Below are 12,359 nucleotides of genomic sequence, written 5' to 3' on the forward strand. Positions count from 1 at the left end.
AACTAAATGGTAGGTGCTTACCTGTAGGAGTACTACTGCGAAATGAAGAGGAGGGAGTAATTGGAGGGGTGACTGGAGGAGTAAGGCTTCCACTGCTGTGGCGAGGTGGAGTAGATACATTCCCACGGGACACTGTGCTTGACAAAGTCAAAGAGAGTTTTGGCTGAATCTTTTTCTTCAAAGACTCCTGCTCACGTCGAGCTGCATCGGTCATAAATCTAGAATGAGGACAATCACGAGGATGAGAGGCTTGAAACACTGTCCACAAGCAAGCTGCAGGTGAAGTACTTTTCACCCTCAGTGACCAAACAGAGCTCCAGACCCAGCCACAACAAGTTCCTCTGCAACACACAGATTTCAAGAATACAGACTTCTTCATCAACAGCTTTATTTCTGTGTTCAAGGTCTGGGCCATTTTCTTCAGATTTCAGTAGAACTTACATTAGACACTTGTACCATGTGCAAACACATGGGGTTTTCTCAAAACTCCAACCAGAGATCAGCATTGCAGACAATATTATAATACCTATACTCAATACTTTACAATAACTACATTCAATCCTTCTGTGAAAAAGGAGCTGAGAGAAAAATGTTAGGGGCAAACCTATTGAATCTGAAGGCCAAAGGGATAGTATGAATTACACTGTGTAGATACATTATTTCCAACTTAGGATAGTCGCATTCTTTCTCTGCAGGTTCTAGACAATGTTGCTTCACGGAGAAGATGTCCAATTGAACTGCAACTCCTCAAGCCAGAGTTCACAACTTTGAAAACCAAATGAGATCTCTCTGTGGAGCTTTGGTACATGCTGCTGAAGGCCTAATGCAACTCAGGGTTCATCTCTGTGGGATATTGAGCAGTATTTTAATCCTTTGTCTTACCCCTCCACTGCATATGAAGCCATTTTGAAGGATTCCTAAGAAGACAGACTTAAGATAGACCACCTTGTCTACACAGTCCTCTGTCCTCCATGCTAAAGTACAAATTACACCTGTCAGCGAATAAACCAATATTTGCTAGCACACAATACAGAATAAAAAGTTAAGTTACACCCAGACACCTGTCTGACCAGGTTAGACAGAGTAAACCACGTTTTAGCCAAGACACAATCTTTACATGATCAGCTCTTGCAACCTTAGCAAATCATGCATTCAGAGACATGAGGATGTGGTGCAGCCAGTACGTTGCATCTGCCTTGGAGCCAGCTGTCACCTAGAAACTCACATTTCCAAACCAGTAAGGAAACAGAATGACAAAAATTGCCAGCCATTATTTGTATTGGACTGAGGGTGATCTGGCTTTCTTTCAGGAGTCACAATCCCCTCAGAGGAGCCTAGAAGAGAAAGAGACAGACGTGCACATAGAAGCAGCCACAGAAAACAAACCTGTGGAGGAAATAACAAAGATACTGAGTTGTTTTCTTTTGGGTAGGTGGCAAAAGTTTGGTAGTGGTGACAAACAAGGAGAAGCAGAGAGAAACTGACACAATCGGACACCAACCCCTGCACCACTTGTTCCCTCACCGAAGGGACTGAGTGTGGTCTGCAGCAGTAGCAGTCTGGAGTGAAGTGAGCTTGGGAAAGTGGGAGGAAAGCTGACTTTCTCTCAATAACCAATACTTGATACAGTAATTATATATTTATGCTATCGGCAAAGTTAAACTTAATTAAGTTAAATTCCCCAGGCTGTCTGTTTTGCGTGAGATATTACTTCATAAGTGATACTTTTATTTCAGCCCATGAGTTTTCTTGTTCCTGCTCCTCCTATTTCCCACCCCGCCATTCTCACTGGGGCTGCGGCTGTGGGGGTGAGTGAGCAAGTGGCTATGTGGCTACTTAGCTGCTAGCCACGGATAACCATCAGAGAAATAAAGATGTATCCTGCCTATCTATACCACAAAGGCATTATTAATAAGGGAACCTTTTGCCATGATACGTAACGTCAGCACACAACCCGCAGACATTAATAAACAGGTAAATGACATGACAGCTTATCTTTGCTGAACAGAGCCAATATATCATGTCAAACCCAGAGATGACATTTTTATGAAGTTAATATTTAAAAAACAGATATCTATAGTAACCGTTCAGTTTTAAATTTCTCTAAAAAAGGGTGCAGATATTACTGACAAATGGGTCCCCAAAATCTAAATTTCATTGAAGAGAAAAAGAAGGAAAAGGATCTCAGTAAAATGGGTATTCAGTACGCATTTGCTTTTCTCTAACTAGGAAACACCTAATTCATTGTTTTTGGAATTTGTACCATGCTGTATGCTTGCTTCTGGATGGGAAGCCTTATTCCTTAAGAAAATGTTATGGCAACATTATAAATCCTTGAAAACTTGGAAGATAACCTCAACTGTGAGATATTAAAAGCAGCAGCATGAACACTGCTATTTAATAAACTCAGCCACAAATAACAATGTTAAAATAATAGAGGTATAACCAGTCTGGCTGAAGGCCATAAAAATAAGGAAAATTTGAAGTTATAGCTGAAACTTCTCCCTGTCCTGTGAACTCGCTCCCATTTGGGCTGAGCGTGTTGGCTATATTCCAAAATGTCATTTGTTGTCTACATTGTGAACCTGAGAGAGATGGAAGGCAGAGTCCATTGCGAAGTTCAGTGCTTGATATCTCAAATACGGAATTAACCTTTTCAGAGCCAAACAGTCCCATATATTTTTGCTGGAGCACTGGCAGCACTAGGGTTTTGAAGAAGAAACTCATCTAAGTGAATGAAAATAAAACATTTTTCATTATTTTAACTGAAATGCAGTATTATACTTGTGCCTAACTATGGTGGTGTTCTTCAAAGCTCACAATACAAGCATTTTAATGATGGGTATAGAATGACATTCGCAACAAAGGCTTTAATTTTCATGTTGAAAGTACATTATGGTTGCAACATCAAGTGCTCAGGAATGAACTATGCTGGAATTAACACACAATACTGGTCTCTAAATTACACAGTTGCACACAATTTTCCCTGCCTCATTTAAATCCACAAGATATGTGGGAAACAGCATATGAACTATAACCAACAAAGGCTGCTGTAAGACTGCTTTGGTTAAATCCCACCCTCCCTGCTTATAGTGTCTCTTACCACCTTCAGATCTATCTCCTTGCTGAGCAAATCTACCTCTGCTCTTTTCAGCTCTTAACTACATAACCCCATCCCTCCAGTTCCACCACAATGCAGATTTTACTCATCTTCCCTGCAGCATAGGATTGTGTTTGCACCTCATAAACCTCTCTCTCTCCAAATCCAATATACCACATAGGTGCAGTGAAGTAAGGAAAATCATTCAGTTCCCAGCCATTCACTGACTCTGTTTTGAAAGGTGTAGTGTTTGGGTGCTTTCTTGTAGATGGTTCATAACATCAGGGAGAAGCCCACTCCTTGGAAAGAAATCGCTTCTTCCCCCATTTTTCCTTTCCTTGCCCTTTCACCTTCCTAATAATTCAACTCCCTGCTGCAAAACACGTAGGTGCATTGATTTCTGAACCAAGTGCTTGCTGCAACTTTAATAAACACGAGCAAAACACAGTATTTCCCCCTCCTCTCATTCCCTGGAATGGTTCAAGTATTTTTATTGAAACTTTCCCAAGAAATTAAGCCTGAAGGAGACACCCAGCATGGAAAATTTCAGCCCAAAGAGCTGAATGTTGGCAACATAATAAGCAACTGAAACACTCTTATAATGGAAAGTGTTGCACAACCTTCCATATAGGTGGCAATATAATACAAACAGCGTTAGCTGTTACCAACATAAAGTCACAAAAAAAGCACAGTTGTTGTTCAAATAAAAAAAAAAAAAAAAGCCTTTTACAAACCAAACCTTTGCAGTATTCTTAAGTCTTGTCATCCCCAAAAGCTTTGGGATAGAGAATGAACAGACGCAGAATGCAATCTAACAGAAATCCCCTATTTGCTATTAGCATGCACTGACTGTTTCAGGATTGTGCCCCAGCGTGACTCACATAAGGATGTCAGAGTTAGTTTATCATAAAACTCTTACTACACACAATCCTAAAGACAGTTTACAAGTTCTGGGCTCACACATCCAGATTGAGGGTGACCACATCCAGATTGAGGGTGACGGTAGTTATGAAAGTGAGTTGCAAATAAACAAAGATTTTACCTGAGTTCTCACTTGAGAGAAAACAGAACAAAACCAAAACAGGTTGCTATTTGGAATGTATCTTGCTAATAATGGCCTTCAGGGTATGAGGTGCCCTTTCCGCTTTCTCCCCGCTGTTACAGCTTGCTGATGCAAGAAGTTAGCCCTACTTGGACCAGACCTGTTTCTGTGTCCACAGGCATTCATATTGACAGTGAAGAAGGTGCATCGCAGCTACCCTGCTGGATCTCAGTATTAACCTGCTACATTTGGCTTCTTCATGATCTACTCTAAAACATAGACCAACAGAGGAGACAGTGCAAATCACAAGTCTGTCATTCTCCAGTTACTGCATACACACACGAGAGAGGAGGGGGATTATTCTAAGCTTGCAAAACAAGCAGATTACACTACAGAGATGCTCAAGCCCAGGACTGCTCCACAGCACTGTCTGGTTGCATGTATGCTCAAAAAAACCAACTATGCTACCTGACAGTAACACATATACCCTGTTCTGTGCCTCACCACTGGCCACAATGGGAGAATAAAATTAGTTCTGACCGTCTTTCATTATCACACAGATAATGATGGAAGAACATTCATAGTAACATTCAGCTCATATTCATGTTTGCCTCATTTGGCTAATCTGCACTGGGAAAAGTCCATCACCTTCACTAGAACATGAGAAATGCTGCTCAGCTTCCACCACTCATATTGCAGCAGACTGCTCCTTAACCCAACACCTGGTCAACTTCAAGACTGACTGGAAAGAGAATAATAAATCCATAGTGTGTGGCATCTGTGCGGCTTGCAGCTCCCACATCGTGTTATCTTCTGGCTGTATTATATTTAGATCAAAAGTGGTGGAATTTACTTGACAGATTGGACATACACTACCTTAACTACATCCTACATACTTAATCACATACATAGATGACAGCCACACATTAATTCCCCTGTTACTCTTTACACCTATCAGAGCAAAGTGCTGGTTATATCTCCTTTTCCCACTTTGGTTTCAAGGTGTTTGTACAATTCTTTGTCAGTGTTACACCAAGAGAAATAAGGAGGTAGGGATAGCAATTTTAGCTCCCCATCTTCCTCATCACATTATCAGAGTTCAGGGGAAAAAAACACCAAGCAGGCTATGATGGAAAGCACCTCTAGTTGTGCAGTATTTTAAAACTTCAGACCACCTCCACTTTGAAGAGGGATTCAGAGGATCACCTTCTCAAGGCAGGACCCCATTTCAGTATGGTAGGACTCTGTGGACTCTGACATGCACTAGTGAACCCATCAGGGAATTGTCCTCCGCATGTTTTGCTGCTTCTGCAAGCAAGGACAAAGCAACGTGGTTTGGTTCAGCTAACGCTGGGAAGAGAGAACAACTGTTAAGTTGAACTGTTACTGGGTTCAGGAGAAATCTGGTGAAATCTAAATGGTAGGAGTTCAGCAGCAGGCTGTCTTGTCCCCTGGGAAGGATGAAAGGCTTTTCTCAGTTGAAGTTCACAAAACTGGGCCAAAGCAAAGCCAATCCATGTCCCCAGTAACGCCTCGCCACACTCTTTATGTGATAATGAGGGAAGAAATACACAAGCAAGTTTCATACCATCCATTAACTCAAATTATTTGATGAGCACCCTTGAGCACTTTCACATTCCATTCTTTGTAGTGTGGGGGAGACAGAAGTATTCTGCAGTTCTGTACAAACCAATCTTGCCTCACAGAAGCTATCAAGCATTTTTTCTTTAGAGATCTTCCATTGCAATTTTAACAAAACCCCAAGCAGCAATGTCAGTGTGAAAAAGCCGCATTAGGATGCATCCATAATCACACACATGCCCACGCTACTTAGACTACGGCGTATTTCCATAATGCTAAAACATATGGTTTATACAAAACTCCCTTTTATCTTACGTTTTCTGATATCGCAAAAAAAAGCATTAAAAATGTGGAAGAAACAGCACAAAAGAATAATCACAGAATCACAGAATCCCAAGGGTTGGAAGGGACCTAAAAAGATCATCTAGTCCAACCCCTCTGCAAGAGCAGGGTAACCTACAGTACATCACACAGGAACTTGTCCAGGCGGGCCTTGAATATCTCCAGTGTAGGAGACTCCACAACCCCCCTGGGCAGCCTGTTCCAGTGCTCTGTCACTCTTACAGTAAAGAAGTTCTTCCTGATGTTAACGTGGAACTTCCTATGCTCCAGTTTACACCCATTGCCCCTTGTCCTATCACTGGATATCACTGAAAAAAGCCTAGCTCCATCATCCTGACACCTACCCTTCACATATTTGTAAACATTGATGAGGTCACCCCTCAGTCTCCTCTTTTGCAAGCTAAAGAGACCCAGCTCCCTCAGCCTCTCCTCATAAGGGAGATGTTCCACTCCCTTAATCATCTTTGTGGCTCTGCGCTGGACTCCTTCAAGCAATTCCCTGTCCTTCTTGAACAGAGGGGCCCAGAACTGGACGCAATATTCCAGATGCGGCCTCACCAAGGCTGAGTAGAGGGGGAGGAGAACCTCTCTTGACCTACTAACCACTCCCTTTCTAATGCACCCTAAGATGCCATTTGCCTTCTTGGCCACAAGAGCACATTGCTGGCTCATGGTCATCCTCCTATCCACCAGGACCCCCAGGTCCCTTTCCCCTTCACTATTTTCCAGCAGGTCACCCCCCAACCTGTACTGGTACATGGGGTTGTTCTTCCCCAGATGCAAGACTCTACACTTGCCCTTGTTAAATTTCATCCAGTTTCTCCCCGCCCAACTCTCCAGCCTGTCCAGGTCTCGCTGAATGGCAGCACAGTCCTCTGGTGTGTCAGCCACTCCTCCCAGTTTTGTGTCATCAGCAAACTTGCTGAGGGTGCACTCAGTTCCCTCATCCAGGTCATTGATGAAAATATTAAACAGCACCGGTCCCAGCACCGACCCCTGAGGAACTCCACTAGTCACAGACCTCCAGCTAGATTCTGCGCCATTGACCACAACTCTCTGCCTTCTTCCTTTCAACCAGTTCTCGATCCACCTCACTACTTGATCGTCAAGCCCACACTTCCTCAGCTTATCTATGAGGATGCTGTGGGAGACAGTATCAAATGCCTTACTGAAATCAAGAAAAACTACATCTACCGCTCTACCATCATCCCTCCACCTAGTCACTTCCTCATAGAAGGCTATAAGGTTGGTCATACATGACTTCCCCCTCATAAAACCATGTTGGCTGTTCTTAATGACCCCCTCATCCTTGATATGCCTAGTGATGGAGTCAAGAATAAGTTGTTCCATCATCTTTCCAGGGATGGAGGTAAGGCTGACCGGTCTATAATTACCCGGGTCCTCCTTCTTGCCCTTCTTATAGATTGGTGTGACCTTTGCCATCCGCCAATCCTCAGGCACCTCGCCCGTTTCCCACGACTTACCAAAGATGATGGAAAGTGGCCTAGCAATGACCTCCGCCAGCTCCCTCAGCACCCGTGGGTGCATTCCATCCAGACCCATCGATTTACAGATGTCCAGTTTGCATAGCTGATCCCTAACCCAATCCTCATCTACCAAAGCAAACTCCTCCTTTGTCCTGACTCCTTCTGGGGCTATAGAAATCCGGGGCCCTCGGGGAGAGTCTGCAGGAGTAAAGACAGAGGCAAAGAAGGCATTCAGCACCTCTGCCTTCTTTATATCCTCTGTCTCCAGGGTACCCACTTCGTTCAGCAGTGGGCCTATATTGCCTCTTGTTTTAGTTTTATTTGCTATGTATTTGAAGAAGCCCTTTCTATTGTCTTTAACCCGACTAGCAAGATTGAGTTCCAAGGAGGCCTTAGCTGTCCTAATTGCCTCCCTACATCCTCTAACAACTGTCCTATATTCCTCCCAAGCGGCCAGCCCCTCCTTCCATAATCCATAGATTCTCCTTTTCCACTTGAGTTTGCCCAGCAGCTCCTTGTTTAACCACGCCGGTCTCCTAGATCCCTTACTTGACTTCCTACTCATTGGGACGCTCCGATCCTGAGCTTGGAAGAAGCGGTCCTTGAATGCTAACCAACTATCTTGAGCCCCTTTACCGCCTAGTACACTTTCCCATGAGACTTCCCTTAGCAGTTGACTGAAGAGGCCAAAGTTGGCCCTTCGGAAATCCAGAACTGTGGCTTTGCTAGGTATTCTATTCCTCCCACACAGGATCCTAAACTCCACCATCTCATGGTCACTGCAGCCAAGGCTGCCATTGACCGTCACCACTTCGACCAAACCCTCCTTGTTGGCGAGTACTAAATCTAGCAGCGCTGCTCCCCTAGTTGGTACGTCCACCATTTGCATTAAGAAATTATCATCAATGCACTCGAGGAACCTCCTAGACTGTGAATGACTGGCTGTGTGAGTCTTCCAGCAAATATCGGGGTAATTAAAGTCCCCCACGACGACTAAGGCATGTAGTCGCGAGGCTACTTCCAGTTGCCTGTAGAAAGCCTCATCAACTCCTTCGTGCTGATCAGGAGGTCTGTAATAGACCCCCACAACTGTATCACCCGTGCCAGTCAGCCCCTTGATTCGTACCCACAGACATTCCACTTGCTCCTCATCCGACCCCGGACAGAACTCAATACATTCTAGTTGCTCTCTCACGTAAAGAGCAACTCCACCACCTCGCTTCGCTGACCTATCTTTCCTAAAAAGGACATAGCCATCCATGACCACATTCCAGTCATGTGAACTGTCCCACCATGTCTCTGTAATCGCCACTAGATCATAACCTTTAGCCCGCACACAGACTTCTAACTCCTCCTGTTTATTCCCCATGCTGCGTGCATTGGTGTACAGGCATTTCAGGGAGCCAGTCCTAGTACTCTTTTTCCCCTGCGGGACAGGGTCTAAAGAGCTATCCTTTCCCACAAGTGAAACAAGAGATTGATAGTCCTCCTTAGCCCGCCACCCTTCAATCCCTAGCATGTTCCTCTTGGGCTTGTCCCCAACAGGCCCAGTTAAATCCCCTCCCCCCTTCCTAACTAGTTTAAAGCCCTGTCAATAAGCCCTGCTAACTCCTGCCCCAAAACCCTTTTTTTTCTCTGGGACTGGTGTATCCCGCCTGTCACCAGCAAACCAGGTGTCCCATACAGCAACCCGTGACTGAAAAACCCAAACCCCTGCCTTTGGCACCAGTCACGTAGCCATACATTAACCTGCAGAGTCTTCTTATATATCCCTTCACCCTCGCTTGCAACAGGTATGGAGGCAAACACCACTTGCGCTCCAGACCCTTTAACCAGCCGTCCCAGGGCCCTGTAGTCTCTCTTCATTGCCCCTCTTAATAATCCCCTCTTAATTATTCCCCCGAACCTGTATCACATTTCACAACAGGCACTAACCAGATAAAACAAACCAGTAAAGAGCATTTTTAAGCTTCTGGAAAGAATTCTTCCAGCCCAATATTCATTGCAGGAACGCCACTCATCTAAGCTGGCCTTCAACATGGAAACTCATCTGAAATCAGGTCTCACAAAGAAATTCAGCGCTCACTCTCAGTGCCAGTCATACTCAGACTCATCAATTGAAAGCTTTCCCTATGTCCTAAAATAAGGAATATTTATGACAAACTGATGAGTATCTTGGAGAGACAGGACGGAATCAGATTTCTTTTTATTAGTCGTCTTTGGGATAATTTATTGCTGGTACAATTGTTTCATTTCCATTATTCAACCTGTTTTCTCAAGATGTAAAAATGTCACCACAAAATCAGCTATAGTGTAATACCCACTCTTCTGAATATGTGCTTCTTTGACAGATGTAGTGGAGATTATTAGGATGCACATATACCTTAAAACAAATAGTTTAAAGCAGACTTCACATTGCGTTTCTGCCTCATTGCTGAAAAAGACTGGAACACAATGTGCAGTTGTACTCACATTGCTGACAGTAGACTCAAGGGTGCAGCCTTAGCAAAACTGTTCAATATGAGCAAGAGTTCAGTGGGTTTACTTTAATTGTCTGCTCTTCACACATTCTTACAAGATACAATAAGGCACAATAAAATAGCCACCAAGTAGATATTTTGCGCTTTTAGCATGGAAAATTGATTCAGAAGAGTGAGTAATTTCATATTTAAACATATGTAAGTGGAGCTAAAGGATGGTGATATGCCAAATAATCTATTAATACCCAAACAGAATAAAAACAAAGCAGCAATTGCTTAACCATACCAAACAATACATTTGCCTGCAGTGGAACATGTGTGTTCATTCACTGTTGATCAATACAAGCAGTATTAAAAGTACTAGAAATGTGATCAGGACAGATGCACTCATTTTAGATCTTTCACTCAGAATGAAAAGTCATTACTTATCCCCTAGACTCATAACTGGGACTCAAGGAAAAGCCCACATCGTCTTTCTATCTTTGTTAAAATAAACAAATGACATTTCTGTGTTTAAAAGGAATAAAATTAGAGCTCACCCAAATCAACTTGAGAGCAACATTCATTTCCAAAGCATTAGAAACATACTGCTAGTTCTCTTCCTTTCCCCTCCCACTTCCTCCCCAGTTTTTTCTACCCTATTTTGAAGTAAACGAGTGAGTTTCAGAAAGGAGCTACAACTTATCTGCAACTTCATGTAACTTCCATGGAGTGAGAGGCAAGAGTTAAGCAAAAGACAAACCTGAAGGAAGCAACTAGCAAGAAGGCAACCACTGTTTGGCATGATGTTGTCACCTCTATAACAAATACATAAGAGTTTAAGAAGCTGCGATAAGCTTCTCAAGCACATCCATCCAAAGTGCTCAATGTGCTGTGCTCTGCCACATCAGCTTATTTCTCATCCAATTAATTTCAGAGTTTTGCTACTGGCATAAAAAAGAAGCAGTGAGATGGTGTCAAACACACACTTGCAGACTAGATTTTCAAACACTGCAGCAAACCCTTTAGCACAACGGAGCAATCCTTGGCTCAGACATCATCCTCCCTGCATTTACTAATGGGCTTATTAGGACATGCATCAGCCGTGGCTTCACGTACAGCCATTAGCAAACACACCAGTCATCGCCTGCTGCTAACAACAGGTTATTGTTTAATTAATTCTTGACGATAACTTCATGAATCCTTACATTTCAGTTCATATCCTACAGGAATATTGCAATGTCACAGAGCCCTAAAATGTTAAGAGATCAAAATGAGAATCTTAGCAGGCATCGGTAACATGAAACACAAAGGAGTATTTGTACATTTAAAGTATTTTTAACACATGATTCTAAAAGTGCATGGTGACAGTTTTTGAATTTGCACCACATATACAAGCCCCCCAAATTAATCTTAGTATGAAGTTACTATAATGAGTAAAGAGGGTCTCACATGAAAGTGTACCAATGGTATCTTTTTAGTAATACTCTAACTTAACCTATCAGTTATTCAACTGAAATACTTTAAACATTCTTATTTCTCACTATATGACTTACTAGACTACTCTATGCTTCCACAGGAATGAAGTGAAAATTCTTGAAGGCAAAGTAAAATCTTTTATTTTAATGGGAGGAAAGTGTGGTGACAGCTAAATTGTATTTGCCTTTTTATTTGTAGCAACTGTGAACTTAAATAAATTTCCAATCTCCTTGGAGAAGATGGAATTAAGCTGCTCATAGAATAAAAATAAGGGGTCTGTATCTCCTAAGTTTCACTTGAATCTCAAAATAGTTCCTGTGTGAGACTAAGTAGTGTACCAGCCCTGCTCTGGCTCCCTGCACAGGCTCCAGTATTGTCAAAATGCCTAGTTCCAGTATGATGGTTTACTTTCAGATGTGCTTAATGTAAAATATCGTATTTTTTTCCATTACTGGTCCACCCTCTTTCCTTCTTGAAGAGCTTATTATAACTATTTATGCAAAACCAATTTCTTTCAGTCAGCCTTACATAGAAATAGATCTATGTATGCATGAAACGCAGTTTTACTGTTGGACTTGGTTTGGTTTTATTGATGCCTCAAGGACTTTCAGCTTTAAGAAGCAGAGAGCTGAAATGTCAGATATTTTATTCCTGTAATGTTCCATTTAAGTCTGGGTATTCTTGTGTCATTTCATACCGAGTTCTTCAGAGAATTCAAGTCAACACCCAAAGACAGTTTCATCAAGCAAGAATTTAGATATTATCACCAAACATTGATACTAGTTATCAGGAAGTCTAATGTCAATCTGCATAAATAAGCTAATCTTTGGTATTTTACACAGCAGTAGTCAAACACATTAACAAATAAA

The 12,359-nt window shown here is 42.5% G+C and overlaps 1 protein-coding gene across 3 annotated transcripts in view; it reads right to left on the bottom strand.

The window, feature by feature from the left end:
- JAZF1 (JAZF zinc finger 1) overlaps nucleotides 1-12,359 on the bottom strand; it is a 187,986-nt gene that overhangs the window by 30,398 nt on the left and 145,229 nt on the right. For all 3 annotated transcript variants that reach the window (XM_065665954.1, XM_065665953.1, XM_065665955.1), the window contains exon 3: nucleotides 22-218. In XM_065665954.1, coding sequence (XP_065522026.1) covers nucleotides 22-218 — 197 coding nt within the window. The remainder of the gene's footprint in view (nucleotides 1-21; nucleotides 219-12,359) is intronic.

The sequence above is a fragment of the Lathamus discolor genome, chromosome 2 (assembly GCF_037157495.1).
Source record: "Lathamus discolor isolate bLatDis1 chromosome 2, bLatDis1.hap1, whole genome shotgun sequence".
Taxonomy (NCBI): domain Eukaryota; kingdom Metazoa; phylum Chordata; class Aves; order Psittaciformes; family Psittacidae; genus Lathamus; species Lathamus discolor.